This window comes from Myxocyprinus asiaticus, chromosome 42 (assembly GCF_019703515.2).
Source record: "Myxocyprinus asiaticus isolate MX2 ecotype Aquarium Trade chromosome 42, UBuf_Myxa_2, whole genome shotgun sequence".
In the NCBI taxonomy this organism is placed as follows: Eukaryota; Metazoa; Chordata; class Actinopteri; order Cypriniformes; family Catostomidae; genus Myxocyprinus; species Myxocyprinus asiaticus.
The window spans coordinates 2,890,417-2,909,696 of record NC_059385.1 but is presented as its reverse complement, the minus strand read 5'-3'; the positions used below and the strand labels follow the sequence as shown (position 1 = coordinate 2,909,696).

Genomic DNA, 19,280 nt, shown 5'->3' with positions numbered 1-19,280 from the left:
TACGCACAGCTATCAGAAACATTTGGTTGAGATTATTGCTGCTAAAGGAGGATCGACCAGTTATTAAATCCAAAGGTTCACTTACTTTTTCCACAGCACCGTGATTGTTTAAAATAATGTTAAGGGTTCAATACAAGTTAAGCTCAATCGACAGCATTTGTAGCATAACGCTGAATACCACAAAAATGCATTTCGACTCGTCCCTCCTTTTATTTAAAATAATTCCAAAGGGTTCACATACTTTTCCTTGCCACCATATATATATACTGTATATATATAAATCCAGATAAAAGACAGATCCATAGAGAGAACATATACAATATTTTATTAACGGAATTAATAGGTGTTCCCCCCATATATATGAAAATAAAATCCAGGAGTGCCAATGAAAATGAATATGCATTTGGAGTTTACAGCTAAATTCAGGAAGGCTGAATACCACAAGTACTCCAGTATTGTATAATAAAACATGACAAAACATTCTATACAAACGATGTTGCTGCATACGAGGTATAGTTCTATATACTGAAGTAAAGATCTACGTATTCAAATGGAGTAACGTAGTTCTCAGCAGAGACACGAAAATCGAATTCGTAAATTATGCTCGTTTTAGTGACCTTGTCAAATGTCTTGTCGGGCTTTCCGTAGCCGCAGCTCTTATCTGCTCTGACGAGCATTTCATTTTAAGATGTATATATTTCTTTGTTGTTTTACTATTAAATGAACAATGTCATCTAAAAGGACGTCGAGAGGTTTTTATTTTAACACTGTACTGTCTTTGGCGCGCTCATTGGCCGCTCATCGACCCGCGCCGAGTGACAAGGTGAGACTTTAACTTCCTGTTAGCATCAGGAGCTAACTGCTAATACAACCAAAACAAACCAACATTCCACCACATATCTGATTATAGAAGTGATTTATAAAGCTTTATATACATGTATGCACTAATGTTAATGTTCAGTTATTCATAACAGCTGACACTAGCTTTAGAACGTCATTTACCCCTCAAATCCCGAATAAAACGTGGAGATATTTGCATTATTAGTTTTTATTAGTGTCTGATACTGTAACTATGAAGTTAAATCTAATTTAACCCTTGTGCGTCAATTTAAAAAAAGTTACTCAGAGGTCCTTGGCGGACAAAAATGTCCAAGTCAAAAAACTGCCATAATAATATTATATATTAATATTATTTTCCACTTTCAATTAGTTAATCTTTTAACAAACATCAGTCCTGATCATAACTACCAAATATTTATTGATTTTCAGGATTTTAACACTTTAAATGCCAGTTTGTTTACATAATGCCACTCTTGTTTTTTACACACACACACACACACACACATTTCTCCATACACACATACAAAACACACTCTGACATCCATAACCACACCCACACAATTTTAACTGCATCATTTATTCAGATTGGCCTGCAGGGCTCTATAATACAGCAAACAGAAAATAGGGAAAAAGCATGTATTTGCTCCATAGGCTAAACATGAGAAAAATGGTGGAAATTGCCATCTGGTGGAAAATATTACAGATTTACATTTTGAAAGCTGGTCTTCCGAATGAAACCATAATTTCATAGAATTCATAATTTTATGCTTTAATGGCACTGGGATCAAATATTGCAGTTTTAATGGGTTTCAATGGGGACATTTTTGTCCTGAAGGTCCTGAGTGTAACTGTTTTGTGTACACAGTGTATTATAGATGTATTATAGGAACTGTGGTTGAAATATCAAAATTCCCCCAAAAATACACACCTTTGGCAAAATGTATGCCATTGGCATAAAAAAAAGAAAAAATGTCCCGAAGGTTGCACAAGGGTTAATTATAATAGTCAATCTAATAATTGCTTATTTTGAACGCATTACTGTTCAGATACAATACAGTTGTAATTGAATGTGAGAATATTCATTTAATGAAAATTATAATTTAATTAATGAATTAGTAAGATTAACATATTTATTATTACTTTATGTGAAAAAACAGAATAGGCGAGATGATTTCTATTCTTCTATTGTTTCTATTTTAAGACATTGCTCTGCTGACAAAACTAGCTTGGCTTGATTTTTCTTTTTCTTGTTTTTTTGAATACATTATTAATATCTGACAGGACACAAAAACAAAACAAAAATCATTTTGACAGGGTGGACCTATATTGAAAAGTACCCAGTGTTTTGTGTGACACTGAGAGCTAAATACATTGCCAGATGCATTGGAACTAGAGGTTGACCGATAAAGGAATTTGCAGATACCGATAAGGTGGTGAAAAGGGCTGATAACCGATTAATGGGCTGATAGTTTTTAAAACTGATTTATTGAATGTTAAAAAAATTTCTTAGTCTTTCCTTACTGTGCTGCGCACTGACATAGAGGCTAAAAGAGTCCAAAATGAGTAAAATCCCAGATCCAGGTTTATTGTGCAACCAAAAACCCAATTATATCTAGAAAAAATATGAAGATTTGGTGCATACGAAAGGACTAGTATTTTGAAATGTCTGTGTTTCCAAACAAAACATGCACTCTTACAGTCATCTACAATATATTACAATAAAAAATACTGTAAAGTAAACATTGTCATATGGGCTGATAAATACAGTATAAGCAGTAATTCATATACAGTAGTTTGCTTGTCAATTGTCTGTTCCTGTATTATAAAATACTTTTTTCCTTTTCTCTAGCTCCACTGTCAGTCAAAATCAACATGAACTCAATAATCAATAAAGGTTACATAAATAAACGTTCAACAATGTCTATGCTTCATATGTGTCTTTAAAAAAACAAAACAAATCGTATTAATCGTGAATTAGTTTATAAACAGTGATGGTGACAGTGACTTGGCTCTGTTATAATCCTCTATATGTAAATATTCATCAGAGTAAACTTTTTATAGCCTATATAAGTTCATCAGATTTAGGGTTTTGGCCACAGAGGAACATGGAGGGGGGAAAATCTATCGGCAATTATTGATAACGCTCCAAAAAGAAACTGCCGGCACGATTAATCGGTAAAACCGATATATCAGTCAACCTCTAATTGGAACTACATTACCTGTGTCCGGTTTTTATAAAAGCCATAGGAATGTTTACTCTGACTTGATTAACTGGTCTTCTTGAGCACTGAACTAAATCTGGTTGAGATGTTCTTGCTTAACTTAAAATCGTCACCTGCCCTGCTAGTGTCATAAAAGTCTTTTATGTTTTGCATGTGATATTCATGTGTCTGTTATGCATGTTTTCTTTTGGTCACATGGCATTGTTTGACTTGGATCCTCATTATTTCTTAAGGAAAGTTCTGTATAATCATTTATAATACAGCACCAATGTGTGTTATTTGTCTCTGACAACAGCACACAATGTGAATGTGATAAACTTACTTACTCGTGACGTGTGTAATAATGCACATTTATTATGCTTCACATAACCAACATGATGGTGGACAGAGTATGAATTGAACATGTAGTAGGTCACACAAAATGTTTCATTAGATATTCATTACACCAATAAAGGCTAATGTTTTAAATAGGATTGCACTGTCTCTCACCGCTTTTGAATGATAAAAATGGCACATTTAAATACATTTGAAAATACGTTTGTGGAATATAGGTCCAGAAGCTACAATGCATGTGTCCTGTGGACATCCGAGGTGTTTTCCAGCTGGATGAAAGGAGAAGAGATGCTGTTATCGCTCTGGGCATCTTCCTAGTGGAGTCTAACTTGCAGGTACTCCTGTTTTTTAACACAATGTCTACAGTGTTAGTCACACCCCTCTCGATGTATACGGCTTCATTGATACGGTGTGTAGTATTTGTGTAGTCGTTGATTCTTATTTTGAGCTATACTGGTCTGTGTTACTTACTCAGTTACTCTATTTGTTGACTTCAGCACAAGGACTCTATCGTCCCCTACTTGTTGGGTGTGCTGAGGGGATTGCCAAGGGTGCAATGGATCGAAGAGTGCTCCGAGAGGAAAGGAAGAGGTCTGTATTTTTTAGTAGGTTTACTTATTTCACTGTTCTTTATCCCTGCTCATATCATGTGTGTCTCTGTTCTTGCATTGTCAGAAACACTCCCTGTTGCGGAGAATTTCTCTTTCAGTTTGGTGACGATGCTCTTTGATGTTGCTCAGATGGACGAGTCCATGAGAATCCAGGTGTGTAAAATGATGGCGGTTTTGTTTACTGTTGTCAACTTGATGGTTTAATATAATGTTGTTTTTAACCAACATCATTGTCTCAAAATGTACAGTTCTCTGACAGTTCTCCAGAATAATTTGCTTTCCTACATATATTACGGAGCCCCCAAGAGGACAGGGCGGGATTTTTTTTTCTGAAATATTTTTGCGTTCCCTTGCAATAAGTCTACCATGGTATTACTACAGTAACCATATTTTAACCTTGATATTTGTAGTAAAATCATAGTAATAATACAGAACAAATTAAACTATGGTAATAAAAATCATAATTTTGTGGTTATTATGGTTTTGCTACAAATACAATGGTATTTAAGCTAAAAAAACTGTATTAAAATTGTGTAAACACTTAAGAGAATGTTTAAAATTGAGGTGTATGAAAGAATGGGTTGATAGGAACATCATATTATATATAAATTATATATATATATATATATACACACACACACACACACAAACACACACACACTCACACAATATATATATAAATATGTATGATGAATTTAGTTCGCTTTCGTGTCTCTTTCAGATTTTGGAGGCCGTGATGAATCTCATGCAAGTGTTGCAGGAAACATGTCAGAACATCGAAGGCCAAGATAAAGGTCAGTTTCAAAGCAAAACGGCATTCGCAACACATTTAACTTTCAGAATGATACATATATTTCTGAGAGAAACAGAATGTTCAGTAGGAAAAAAATGTAGGGCGGAACTTGCTTTTGTCTATCATGATTTGATTGGTTTGTTACCTTAAGGCTATAATATTATTGGTTAATATTATTTTCACCCATGCAGTCTTGGCGATGTCATCAGAAAATAAAACTAATTTTAGAGGCAGAGAAAGTTATTGCATTTTGATTATGAATTCTGAAAACAAACTTTTTTCTTTAGAACAACGTGTATAAATCGTACATATGACCAGAAACGTTTACTGAGAAAGTAAAACAGATCAGTTTTGATTTCCTGTCGTCTCTGTTTGACTCTGCAGAGTACCTGTGTAAATACACCGTGCCCTGTCTGCTTGGCATGGTGCGAGCGTTCGGCCGCTACAGCAACACTGAAGAGCCGTTGCTGTCCAAGCTGTTCCCGCGGGTGACCCCTCAAACTTTAGGCACAGGGGAGGTGGAGGTGACTCGACGACGATCCTTCAATGATTTCCGCTCCATCCTGCCCAGCTCCTTCCTCGCTGTCTGCCAGACTGACTCTCTACGCTGCAAAACCAGCAGCATTTCCAGCATTTCACAGCAGGTACCGGGATGTATTTACAGTGCATCCGGAAAGTATTCACAGCGCTTCACTTTTTCCACATTTTGTTATGTTACAGCCTTATTCCAAAATAGATTAAATTCATTATTTTCCTCAATTCTACAAACAATACCCCATAATGACAACGTGAAAGAAGTTTGTTTGAAATCTTTGCAAATTTATTAAAAATAAAAAATGAAAATAAAATCACATGTACATAAGTATTCACAGCCTTTGCTCAATACTTTGTTGAAGCACCTTTGGCACCAATTACAGCCTCAAGTCTTTTTGAGTATGATGCTACAAGCTTGGCACACCTATTTTTGGGCAGTTTCTCCCATTCTTCTTTGCAGGACCTCTCAAGCTCCATCAGGTTGGATGGGGAGCGTCGGTGCACAGCCATTTTCAGATCTCTCCAGAGATGTTCAATCGGGTTCAAGTCTGGGCTCTGGCTGGGCCACTCAAGGACATTCACAGAGTTGTCCCGTAGCCACTCCTTTGTTATCTTGGCTGTGTGCTTAGGGTCGTTGTCCTGTTGGAAGATGAACCTTCACCCCAGTCTGAGGTCCAGAGCGCTCTGGAGCAGGTTTTCATCAAGGATGTCTCTGTACATTGCTGCATTCATCTTTCCCTCAATCCTGACTAGTCTCCCAGTTCCTGCCGCCGAAAAACATCCCCACAGCATGATGCTGCCACCACCATGCTTCACTGTAGGGATGGTATTGGCCAGGTGATGAGCGGTGCCTGGTTTCCTCCAGAAATGTCGCTTGCCATTTAGGCCAAAGAGTTCAATCTTTGTTTCTCATGGTCTGAGAGTCCTTCAGGTGCCTTTTGGCAAACTCCAGGCGGGCTGTCATGTGCCTTTTACTGAGGAGTGGCTTCCGTCTGGCCACTCTACCATACAGGCCTGATTGGTGGAGTGCAGCAGAGATGGTTGTTCTTCTGGAAGGTTCTCCTCTCTCCACAGAGAAACGTTGGAGCTCTGTCAGAGTGACCATCGGGTTCTTGGTCACCTCCCTGACTAAGGCCCTTCTCCCCCTGTCGCACAGTTTGGCCGGGCGGCCAGCTCTAGGAAGAGTCCTGGTGGTTCCAAACTTCTTCCATTTACAGATGATGGAGGCCACTGTGCTCATTGAGACCTTCAATGCTGCAGAAATGTTTCTGTACACTTCCCCAGATCTGTGCCTTGATACAATCCTGTCTCGGAGGTCTACAGACAATTCCTTGGACTTCATGGCTTTGGGACCTTATATAGACAGGTGTGTGCCTTTCCAAATCATGTCCAATCAACTGAATTTACCACAGGTGGACTCCAGTCAAGTTGTAGAAACATCTCAAGGATGATCAGTGGAAACAGGATGCACCTGAGCTCAATTTTGAGTGTCATGGCAAAGGCTGTGAATACTTATGTGCATGTGATTTTTTTTTTCTTTTCGTTTTTTATTTTTAATAAATTTGCAAAGATTTCAAACAAACTTCTTTCACGTTGTCATTATGGGGTATTGTTTGTAGAATTTTGAGGAAAATAATGAATTTAATCCATTTTGGAATAAGGCTGTAATATAACAAAATGTGGAAAAAGTGAAGCGCTGTGAATACTTTCCGGATGCACTGTACACTCTCCACCATCAGGGGACGCATGCATCTTGAAAATGAGAGCATGCAATTGTCTGAGCATAACTCAGATGGTGCCAGCCTGTGCCCAATTATCAAAAACTTTAGAACAGCAAGATATATTTCACATTTTAGAAAGTATTGTCAATTATTTGACGTAGTTTTTATTGTTTTAAAGCATTTGTTGAAATGAAAGACTATGTTTGGTTAGAACCAATGATTGACTGTTTGTGATGACGTCTCTTAGGCCAGTCCAGAGCGTGCCGGACTTCCTCCGAGTTCTCCTGCTGACCCCTCTGCTCCTTACTTTGAAGGTAATTTTAGAAATAAAACAGCAATGTTTAATCTCATCTCTGCTGCTTTCCCCATTCCTCCTCTCTCTTCTGTCTCTAACAGTAAAACATGGCAGAAATGCCCATAAAAATGTGTAAAAGCATGATGCCTAATGTTTTGTGTGTATTTTTATTATTTTCTTGTGTTTTGTGTTATGTCTTGTTTTGTTTAGTAGTTTGTTTTGTTATGTGTGGTCTTTTTTGTTTTTTAGTTATTTAAGCATGAAGTGCTGAAAACCTATTGTTTTTGTTAGGATAATCTGCTCTTAAACTGATCGAGCAGACCAATCCGTAAGGCCTAGAGACATGAAACTTTGGGAAATGTTAGTACTCCAGCTGGCTACACGTATGCATGGACTTGCCTGGAGAAGAATATCACACATTATCACACATGGGTCATAACTCCTGAACCGTTTGTCTCAAGTGCCTTATATCATTGGAATCCTTGACTCAAGACAAACAAAATTGCTATCTCCAATTTCATTTACGTTATAATATAATAATAATAACTCACGTTTTGCAATATGCACAAAAAATTGTATTTACCCAATTACGACATGTTCCTGGAACAACATTCCTATAAAAACAAGTATAGCTCTTACCCAAAAGCTAACCATATTTCTAAAATAAGTGAACACAGGCATGGAATTTAGGCATGTTGTTCTAGCTCCTAACTCAAATCCTAAACTTATCCCATCTCCTTTTCACTTTACCCTACCGTACACAATTTGAGGCCTGTGATTGGTGTATAGGCATGTTGATCCTGGACCAGCGAAGGTTGTTGATCCAGGAACATGTAACTTGAAGTATTAATTCTTACTACCTTCAGTCGAGCTATTATCGTAACTAAATGTGTGCTGGTTTGATGGGTGCCAACTTGTCCTTGGTCCAGCAGGTTCATATCTACCCGACGGCAGCGCTGTGGATCCAGACTACTATTTCTCCACCGTCAGCTCCAGTTTCTCTGTCTCACCGCTCTTCACAGGCAGCAACAGTACAGAGTTTGATGTACCGCTGGATTTACTGAGACAACTTCTGCAAATGGTCAGTTCTAGTATTAAAACAGTCATATCATACCATAGTAACTTCAGCTACTGTACGTTTCATCTTAAGCTGTGCTTTTGTGATGTATTGACTTTGATTTCTCTTGTCTGATAGGTCGAGCAGTTTGTATCCGAATCCTTTATGAAGACACTGGATCAGACGATGGTTGGATTTCTGGAGGTATCAGTGTCTGTTTGGAAGCTTCTGCTTGATGTTTGTTCTCTTAAAAAGACTTGTTGATTTGTGGGAATTTGCTCTTCATTACAGATGAATCCAGGTGCAAATCTGTACTACAAGACCTTCAGTGATCCTCTGTATGTGGGCATATTTAAAATGCTGAGGGACACCTTATACTACATGAAAGGTAAAAGTGAAATAGTTAGAGTAATTTTAACAGGGCTCCCACTGTCACAGAAATCCTGGAAATACAGGGAATTTGAAAAAAAAGTCATGAACATTTTTATAATATCCAAACCATTTTTGTTGATTCTCTCTGCTTGAAATATTTAATGAACTAGATATTGCTCCTGTTTAGAGGGGAAAAAAACGTGCAAGCCATAGAGATGTCTGATTGATTCAGTATGATTCAGTTGCAAAGTGGTCTGAATCAAAATTATTTTTAAACGCCTGCATGCAGAAATCACAAATGACAATGCAATTTCATGGAAAAGTAACAGACAATCGTTGATCAAAAAGGGCGGGAACCCTGTTTTAAAGCACTAGCAATTTAGGTTAATCAATCTAAATTTGGGGATGCATCAATACAGAAATTTAGGCCTATCCAATAGCCAGTTATTATAATTTTTTTTGATATGGCAGATAACCAAATATGATGGCCAGTGTCATTTTCCTTGAATTATTAGTAAGAAATGGTGACACTAGAGCTCCAGAGATATTTCTGCAAATGTTGTTAAGTGATTAATTGATGTGACTGTGTTGTGTCCACAGACCTGCAGACGTCTTTCGTGAAGGAGGTTCATGATTTTGTGCTGGAGCAGTTCAGCAGCAGTCAGTCGGAGCTGCAGAGAATCCTGCATGACGTGGAGTATCTGCACAGTGAGTTAAACCCACTCAAACTGCGCTGTCAGGCCAACGCCGCCTGCGTCGACCTCATGGTGTGGGCCGTCACAGAGGAGCAGGGTGAGACTGAGGGAATTTCTGTGTCATGTGCTGCATGTACAGTATGAAATGCTACAAATTGAACTATTCGTTTGTCCGGATGTTTCTGTCAGGTGCGGAGAATCTCTGCACCAAACTGTCGGAGAAACTGCAGTCTAAGACGTCCAGTAAGGTCATCATCGCACACATGCCCCTGCTTATCTGCTGTTTACAGGTTTGTACAGAGTTTAACTCCCTCTCACTATATTCAGAAGCAATTGCATTTTCTGTAAAGGAAGAGTTCGTCCAAGCAATACAAATTCTGTCATTTTTTACTCGCCCTCAATTTTTCATGGTACATAAAAGGAGAATTATTGAAGTAATCAAAACAACACTTTTCCATCCAACAACAGTTCATAGTGACCATGTCTGACAAGCTTCAAAAGATAATTACAAAATAAAAGTCCCTGGATACACAAGTTATTCACTTGTGGTACCATTTGAAAGCTTAGAATCTGAATACCATCATTTTTGCATTTATGTTACATAAAATAACAAGATAAGCCACCTTTTGGTAATGATATATGTAAATATGTATATGTATAATATACATAAATATGAATATGACATTTTGACGTCATATATCAAAAGAAAGCTCTCATTCTCAAAAATGTGACAATTTTCTGTTGTCGTAGCACCATAGTTTGAATGTTTAGCAAAAGAATTACAAATTGAAGTATGATTTCTGTAAGACAATAAATATAAATGTCTCATGTCTGCCCTTATCACTGCATCTGTAAGCCCCAAATATCCACAAACTCTATATCAACTCTTACCTTAGGTTGTTTTCTTTAAAATGAGCCATTGTTTACTTTTCTGTGAGCTTGTTTGGGTGAATAATCCAATGTGATGTCTCAGAAGTTCAGAACAGAATATGCAGTCGAGTAGAAAATCATGATAAACAAATCATGTGCAAAATATGTTCTCAACTATTGATGATGAAATTTGACACATCATCGGAAAGCTGAGATTCTCAGCTTTCCAACAACATTGAGCTTCTAGACAGCTCACTGGACGAGATTTTCGACGAAACAGTGAGGAAGGTCTAAGCGCTCTAATTATTCTGTACACTTGTCTGTGGATGAGCACATGTGTGAGTGCTCAGATGCGTTAGAGCGCCACCTACATTTCAGACCTGTATATTGTGATGGAAGGTAATTATTTTCATAGCACTTGCTGCCATCTAGTGGAAAGGAAAAAATATTTTTGCAAGGAGATAGAGCAAACAGAACCAGAATTACATGCTTATAAATTTAGAGAGAGAGAAAAAAAAATTATGTTCATCATAAGTTTGTAGACATAAACAATAATGTTTATGAATTGTTGGAAACTTTTTTTGAAATTTAGTCCACTGTATGTGTGTAAAGTAAGCTTTTATATCTGGGTGTGGAAAATTGCAGGCAGCAGACAAAGAGTTAAAGAGGTTAAAAGCACCATAAAAGTAGTCCATATTACTCATGCACTTTATACCCAGCCTTCTGAAGTTATACGTTAGACTGAAATTTAGGTCTTTTTTTCACTGATAATCTTCATCTCCAATGCAGCTCTATATCTCATTCACAACCACATTCTGATAAAACAATGGCACTTCGACTCATCAGCGCCTTTGATTGTCATATGCATCGTAACCATATGGCATATTACTTTAAAAATGTGGCATAGGGATATAAAAGTGTTTTTTTTTTTTCTTGTTTTTGATTTTTTCCCAATTTGGAATGCCCAATTCCCAATGTGCTCTAAGTCCTCGTGGTGGCATAGTGACTCGCCTCAATCCGGGTGGTGGGTGGTGGAGGACGAATCTTAGTTGCCTCCACGTCTGAGACTGTCAATCCACGCATCTTAACACGTGACTTGTTGAGGAGTCACTCAGCACACCCTGGATTCGAACTAGCGACTCCAGGCGTGGTAGTCAGTGTCTTTACCACTGAGCTACCCAGGTTCCCATAAAAGTGTTTTTTTGTTTTTTTTCTTGTGTGTGTGTGTGTGTGTGTTACAGGGTCTCGGAAGGTTATGTGAGCGTTTCCCAGTGGTTGTTCATTCTGTCACCATGTCTCTGCGAGACTTCCTGGTCGTACCCTCACCTGTACTTGTTAAACTTTACAAGTACCACAGTCAATACTCTACAGGTGAGATCTGTCCCACACATTCTAATGGACACTTTATGACATTCAGGTTAACACTTCCTCAAAAACATTTCTTCACAGTGCACTTCAGAAACATAATCAAACAGGACATTGAGAAATAGAAACAGTCAGATTATCAATGTAAGCAGTTGTTTGAGCTCCATTTCCTCATAAACAGGAACTGGAGAGATCAAAATCCATGTGACCAATGAGCATTCTCAGTCTACGTTCAGCTCTCACTCCAGTAAGAAAAGTCAGCCGTCCATGTACGAGCAGCTCCGAGACATCTCCATCGACAATATCTGCAGGTAAACCTCATCCGCAGCTATTTTTCACATGCTATGTGGCCTATTAATATGTTCGATTAGGGTAAGTGCATTCCTAATCATAGTACGTTGAAACTAGTTTGCCAACACTGTAAAAAATAAAAAGTTAAGTAAACTTAAAAAAGGTAAAGCAACCAGCTGCAAAGGATTTGCGTTTACCCAACTTAAGCGAAATGAGTTGTACCAACTTAACAATTCATGTTGGGTTGTAAGGTCCATGAACTCTATACAATAAGTTTTGCAAACTAAATAATTTAAACTTGGTTACATATACAGTAACCATTTGTGAAATGAACTGGGGACAGATGCTATCTAACAAATCACTAGTTATTAGTAGCTAATAAGTTACTAGTAACTAGCAAGGAACCTTTACTCTAATTTTTGTTTGTTTGTTTGTTTGTTTTCAAATCTAGGTGTTTAAAAGCAGGGTTGACCATGGACTCAGTCATTGTGGAGGCTTTTCTCGCAAGTCTTTCCAACCGACTGTACATCTCCCAGGAAAATGACAAGTATGTTCTCGAATGAACTGAATTTACTAACCTTAACTAGGAATGATGCAACAAAAAAGTGTCAATCGATAAATCATATCTGTTCCATCATAAATGAGTTTCTGTCCAAACCAGCTGCGACTGTCAACTGTATCTGTTGCATTGTATTGGGTAGCTCCGCCCACAGTTAAATCTCATTGGTCCATTAAACATCACATATGTTGTGATTGGCTAGAATTTGGTGACTTTACCAAGTATTTTGCTTTCACTGAGGTGCGAAAAAAATGACGATGCTCAGAACATCACATCGCACCTGGTTAAATTTAATTTTGTAGTCTTAAACTCTGTAAACTCACTAAAGTGCACTTTGAGAAAATGAGCAAACCTTTTGTTTTTATGGTCTAGGAGTGACTATTAGTAAAAGTTGTGAGAAAATCAATGATATCTGTGTCCCCCTCTATCAGGGATGCCCACCTCATCCCCGATCACACCATACGGGCGTTAGGGCACATCGCTGTGGCGCTGAGAGACACTCCTCGTGTGATGGAGCCCATCCTACAGATCCTACAGCAGAAGTTCTGTCAGCCGCCATCGCAGCTGGACGTTCTCATTATAGATCAGCTGGGCTGTATGGTCATCACGGGAAACGTATGTACACTATGTCTAATTTTCAAAAATATAACACAAATGGGATAGGCTTGTTTGCTGCGTGACAACATAAATAGAACACTACCAGAGTTTGTACCATAATAGAACTGTTCCCTCGCACATTCATACCTATAACTGTTGTCAATTTGATTTCTTAACCTCCTGAGACCTGCGCGTGACTTCTGTGTGCATTTTCCATTTCCCTTTTTGATTGGTAACTAGTAGCACATAATAAACAAGCAAAAAGTTTTCCTAAAAATATATGTCCACATATGAAGACAGCGGGACTAAGTTGTGACATTTTAAGTAATACTGTACAAGGTATAGAAAGTCAGATTTTTTTTTTTCATCAAATAGTTTATTTTGTTTCCAGGAGAGTTTCCAGGAGAGTGTTTTTGAGACGTTACAGACATTACAGCTGATTTTCTATAAAGCTGTATAAATAATTCAGATTAAAAGTAATGTCCAGCATCATCAAATCTCTGCCAACCATGTTAAAATAATCTGAATCTATGTACTGATTATCATCGTCCCATGTCTGTCAAACATGTTGAGTGATCCAAACATCATCTGCAGCCTGAAACTGAACTTTTGATCTGATTTTAGGAGTGAATGCACTTAGCTGCATAGAGAGCTATAGGATGCTCCCTTGCTCCCTTTTTAGTGAATGACTTAACCTCCAGTGTGCTGTCTGTCTGCACTGGTCTCAGATCAGTTAGAAATGCACCTTATTTTCATCCTAACTCCATATAAAGCCTCTGAAAGCAACATTTTTCAGCTTTTGCATGAGTACATGTATACTCAGTATGAATATGCACAGTAAATATATAGGAATGCATTTACTAATGTTAATGAATAGAACCGTATTGTACAGTGAGAACAAAATAAAATATAAAAATTTATGTTAAAATGAAGCGAAATGACCCACAGATGTGTTAATGTTAAAAGTTATTCAAAATAACTTAAATGCAACCCAGAGTATTCCTTTAACAGCTTCACAAATCGCTATTTACTCTCAAATCAAATCAGCGATGAGCTGAGGATGCGGCGCCGAATCAAATATGGCGACCACAAAGTGATCGTAAGGCTTTAGATGACTTGGAATATAGTGCATGTGTCGTATCGATTACTTTTTCTGTGGTGTATAGGGGTTTTTTGACTGGTCAGTGGTGCTAATCTCTCTCTGATTGTTTCCGGCAGCAATACATTTATCAGGAAGTGTGGAACTTATTCCAGCAGATAAGTGTGAAGGCCAGCTCAATGGTCTACTCCACAAAAGACTACAAGGATCATGGATACAGGTTATTAGATAACCCTGTGTTCTTTCTTAACAAATATCACTACTCTTAATGTGCACGATTCATCATGAAAAACAAAATCTTTCATCAATAATTAAAAGCTTTCTCCACCTCTGAAATGTCTTTTCTTTCCTGCTGATGTAATCGTAATATTAACCAATAATATCTTAGCCCTTCTTTGATGATCCAGCCAAATCCTGATGGATAAAATCATTTTCTGTCCTACTTTATTTCCTGCTGAATATCACAATACGGAAGTTAATGCGTTCCGAATGCAGTCTCGTGTTGTCGAGTGCATGTTTAGACGGTCAGCTGACTCAGTCCTGTTGTGTGATTGGTTCAGGCACTGTTCTCTGGCCGTGATCAACGCTCTGGCGAACATCGCTGCGAATCTTCAGACTGAGCAGATGGTGGACGAGCTGCTGGTGAACCTTCTGGAGTTGTTTGTTCAGCTCGGGCTAGAGGGCAAACGGGCCAGTGAAAGAGCCAGTGAGAAAGGCCCCGCCCTCAAGGTACAAACATTTAAAGCGTAGTTCACCCAAAACTAAAATCCTGTAATTATTTACTCATTCTCATGTCGTTCCAAACCCATATGACTTTTGTTTTTCTATGGAACACAAAAGAAGAGATTTTGAAGAATCTTTACATAGATCTGGGCAGGTCTGTCATCAATAATGTTTTTAATGTTAAAGAATGACAGAATTTTCATTTGTGAGTGAATTAACCCTTTAACATCCTGTTGAGTAGACACATGACAATAAATAAAGGAGATTTCACAAGTTGTTTGTGACACATAAGAGCTTCGACTCCAGCCTGCATCTTGTCCCGATCCATGTTCTGTCTCCACTTTCTTGTCTCTCTCAACGTACCTGTTAATGAAAGGCCAAACAATAAATAAGTAGCGTAAAAATGGGACGGAATACACTGATTAGCATAGCGCATTAAGTGTCTAAGAAAATTGCAATGTGTAGCATTGTAGTATAGCATTCTCTAAATGGTGTAGGCTGCTGAATGTTATTAGTCCTTGCTGGTGTCAGGAAGGATCGTTGTAATCCAAACCTGATCAGTGTTACTGCATTAATGGGATTTGGTCTCAGCATTCACAGGTGAAAGAGGGAGTCATGAAATATTTGGCCTCTAAAATTGTATTTTTCTGTTCCGTTTGTATTTTTAAGTAATTCCACTTCTGTTCATTTGTCCTCAGGCGTCGAGCAGTGCTGGTAATTTAGGAGTTCTCATTCCTGTCATTGCTGTGGTAAGTAATGGGCTTTCTGTAATGGTGACTGAATTTTCAACAGTGTATTATGAGGCGCCGAAGGCAAATTAAGTGCGTTACCTAAAACAGTCCAATTTTATTCAAGTTTCATTCACCAAAAATGGCACCAATTTGTTCTCAAAATGTTTAATTGAAGATTTAAATTTCATCTTAATATTGAAATGTATATTTAGAGGAAATATTTAGATTTTAAGATTTACATTCTGATCTAACATTTATATTTATTTATTTATTTTTTAACCATGAATGTACAAAATGAGACGTTTTACAACAGCATTATTTTATAAAAGCATATTTCATTAAATGTGGTAAAACTGGGTGGCACAAAATGTTTAGTTTTGTCGTAAAATATGAATTTTTATTTAGAGTTAATGTTTCGATTTAAAGATTTACATTCTGATTTAACGTTTATATTTATATTTAATAGTTTTAAAAGTAATAGTTTTTAACAATAAATGTACTGTATAAAAGTTTATATTTTTACAACAGAATAATTAAAAAAAAAGCATATTTAGCTAAATCTGATAAAATTAGGTGGCACTAAATGTTTAGTTCATAATTTGTATTTTGTCGTAAAATTGAAATGTATATTTAGAGGTAATATTTAGATTTTAAGATTTACATTCTGATCTAACATTTAAATGTATTTATTTTTTTAACCATGGATGTACAAAATGAGACGTTTTACAACAGCATTATTTTAAAAAAGCATATTTAGTTAAATCTGGTAAAATTGGGCGGCACAAAATGTTTAGTTTTGTCGTAAAATATGAATTTTTATTTAGAGTTAACATTTCGATTATTCTGATTTAATGTTTATATTTATATTCATATTTAATAGTTTTAAAAAAGTAGTTTTTAACAATAAATGTATGACATTTTATGTTTTACAACATAATCATTTTTAAAAAGCGTATTTAGCTAAATCGGATAAATAAAATGTTTAGTTCATAATTTATATTTTGTTGTAAATGTACTGTTTATTTAGAGTTAATATTTCGATTTTAAGGTTTATATTCTGATTTCACTTATAATTTTTTAATAGATTTAAAAAAAAAATTTTTTTAACCATAAATGTATACAAATTTGCCGTTTTACGACAGCATTGTTTTTTTAAAAAAAAGCACATCTAGCTAAATCTAGTAAAATTGGGTGGCACTGTAAATTTATAATGATAAATTGCTTGTGTTCTTCCCTATTGTAAATCGATTTGGATAAAAATGTCTACTAAATGATTAAATAAAATGTCTTCATTGCTAAAGCTGACAAAATGTATTTTACATTTGGCACCCCGTAGTCTGAACATTTAGACGTGGTTCTTTTACCTCATTGTGGCATGTTGCTCTCATTGGTTTATCTGATCATTTGTTTTATGTAATAGCTGACCAAACGTTTGCCGCCCATTAAAGAGGCCAAACCGAGACTGCAGAAGCTGTTCAGAGATTTCTGGCTCTATTCAGTCGTCATGGGCTTCGCCGTAGAGGGCTCAGGTTAGATAAGTTTCATTTATAACTCGATATACTGTGTTTTGTATTGTTGAAGAATGAACAATTAAAAATACACATGACCGATGACTGACGGAAGAGGGCTTTGTACTAATACTTAAGTTACTGTGTAAAAAAAATAGTCTGAAGACTGATGACAGCATTCTTAAACTGATTTTGAGAAATCACTCTCAGGTTTGTGGCCGGAGGAATGGTATGAGGGAGTGTGTGAGATAGCAACCAAATCACCCCTGCTGACGTTCCCGAGTGGAGAGCCGCTACGCTCCGAGCTGCAGTATAACTCTGCGCTGAAGAACGATACCGTCACCCCTGTAAATATGCTCGACTTTGCCCTTGTGATGAAGAAAAGAAAGCCTGACCGTTAATGTTGAAGCTGTCTGTTTTGTCTCCTGGTTAATTTGGTGTCTTTGCAGGCCGAACTGAATGACTTGAGAAGCACCATCATAAACCTGCTAGATCCTCCTCCTGAAGTCGCTGCTCTCATTAATAAACTGGACTTTGCCATGTCCACCTACCTGCTGTCTGTCTACCGGCTAGAATACATGAGGTATGAGAGAACGCCGGTCGGGTCAGCAGAGATCACTGATTATGTCAGAAATTACTTCTGACTTCTGTTTCAACTTGTTCATTTTGTTCCTAAATCTCAGGATGCTGCGCTCGCTGGACTCGGATCGATTTCAAGTGATGTTCCGTTATTTTGAGGACCGAGCTATCCAGAAGGATAAATCAGGTGAGCTACACCACTCAGTTATATCTAAGTGAAGTCGCATATGTGAACCTGTTATAGTATTTTTAAAGTACATTTACTGAATGATTATTTGTAATTCCTGGTCTTCCTGGTCAGGAATGATGCAGTGCGTAATTGCGGTTGGCGACAAAGTGTTTGACGTCTTTCTTCAGATGATGGCCGACAAGGTGAAGAAAAATTAAGTACTTCACAAATCACAGCCAGACCATAGAGTATTTGATGTTTAGTATGGAGATATGTTTGGACCAGTGAGATTTCATTGTGGGTGGAGCCTCCCAGGGCAACCTGACAGAGATAGAAACCAAGTGACTGACAAAATGTCTTGCTGTTTTTGCAGCTGGTTAAAACAAAAACTCATATCTCATATCATGTCTTTCCTTCTAGCCGAAAACCAAAGCCCATGAGGAGGAGTTAGAGAGTCACGCTCAGTTCCTATTGGTCAATTTCAACCACATTCACAAGAGAATCCGAAGGGTGGCTGACAAATATCTGTCAGGCCTCGCTGAAACGTGAGTCCTTCTCCATTACACTCTGAACTTTCATTTGTCTTTCATTTAGCAGCGTTCATGGTTGTGAAACATCGACAGAGTTTAGGTTTGAAATACCACATCAAAAGATATCAACCTTCATTTTAAAGTATGTGTGCACAGTTTACATGTAGACTGTCTAAAGCTTTTGTTCAAACTGGCAATTTAAGATTTAAGCATATGAGAGGTTTCTTTGTAATTGTGCCATGTTTCTTCTGTTTTTTTCTAGTTTTCCTCATCTATTGTGGAGCGGTCGGGTCTTGAGGACAATGCTGGATATCTTGCAGACCCTCTCGGTTTCACTCAGTGCTGTAGGTTGCTCTTATTTTCTCAGATCACTCTAATGTCTGCCTTGTGGAGATATTCAGCGATTCATTACAGGAGACGTATATGAAACATTATTGACCTTAAACTTTCCTGCAGGACATCCACAAAGACCAGCCATATTATGACATACCTGACACCCCGTACCGCATCACAGTGCCGGACACGTACGAGGCCAGAGAGGTACATTTACACAATTCATTATTTAACACTGTTTTTTATGCATTTACTTATTTGATTGCTTTTGCATATTCCGGGTTCAATACAAGTTCAGCTCAATCGACAGCATTTGTGGCATAATATTGATTATAACAAAAATGTATTTTGACTCGTCCCTCCTTTTCTTTAAAAAAAGCAAAAATCGAGGTAACAGTGAGGCCCTTACAATGGAAGTGAATGGGGCCAAATTTTGAACATTAAAATACTCAC

The 19,280-nt window shown here is 37.4% G+C and overlaps 1 protein-coding gene across 5 annotated transcripts in view; it reads left to right on the top strand.

Annotated features, from left to right (window-relative positions):
• Positions 1-616: 616 nt before the first annotated feature.
• The window catches only part of LOC127432305 (phosphatidylinositol 4-kinase alpha-like), a 50,308-nt gene continuing 31,644 nt past the window's right edge, over positions 617-19,280 (top strand). For 2 of the 5 annotated variants that reach the window (XM_051683198.1, XM_051683196.1), the window contains exons 1-27: positions 624-823; positions 3,614-3,730; positions 3,893-3,986; positions 4,071-4,159; positions 4,728-4,800; positions 5,184-5,443; positions 7,302-7,368; positions 8,282-8,430; positions 8,545-8,610; positions 8,698-8,794; positions 9,379-9,570; positions 9,663-9,763; positions 11,585-11,714; positions 11,890-12,019; positions 12,451-12,546; positions 12,990-13,173; positions 14,374-14,474; positions 14,815-14,983; positions 15,676-15,726; positions 17,129-17,237; positions 17,427-17,563; positions 17,666-17,799; positions 17,900-17,982; positions 18,097-18,167; positions 18,385-18,509; positions 18,757-18,838; positions 18,951-19,034. In XM_051683198.1, coding sequence (XP_051539158.1) covers positions 728-823; positions 3,614-3,730; positions 3,893-3,986; positions 4,071-4,159; positions 4,728-4,800; positions 5,184-5,443; positions 7,302-7,368; positions 8,282-8,430; positions 8,545-8,610; positions 8,698-8,794; positions 9,379-9,570; positions 9,663-9,763; positions 11,585-11,714; positions 11,890-12,019; positions 12,451-12,546; positions 12,990-13,173; positions 14,374-14,474; positions 14,815-14,983; positions 15,676-15,726; positions 17,129-17,237; positions 17,427-17,563; positions 17,666-17,799; positions 17,900-17,982; positions 18,097-18,167; positions 18,385-18,509; positions 18,757-18,838; positions 18,951-19,034 — 3,087 coding nt within the window. In that variant the 5' untranslated portion in view covers positions 624-727. Of the gene's footprint in view, positions 824-3,613; positions 3,731-3,892; positions 3,987-4,070; positions 4,160-4,727; positions 4,801-5,183; positions 5,444-7,301; positions 7,369-8,278; positions 8,431-8,544; positions 8,611-8,697; positions 8,795-9,378; positions 9,571-9,662; positions 9,764-11,584; positions 11,715-11,889; positions 12,020-12,450; positions 12,547-12,989; positions 13,174-14,373; positions 14,475-14,814; positions 14,984-15,675; positions 15,727-17,128; positions 17,238-17,426; positions 17,564-17,665; positions 17,800-17,899; positions 17,983-18,096; positions 18,168-18,384; positions 18,510-18,756; positions 18,839-18,950; positions 19,035-19,280 lie in introns of all 5 variants that reach the window. The other 3 variants (XM_051683197.1, XM_051683195.1, XM_051683199.1) reach the window with 2 other exon arrangements.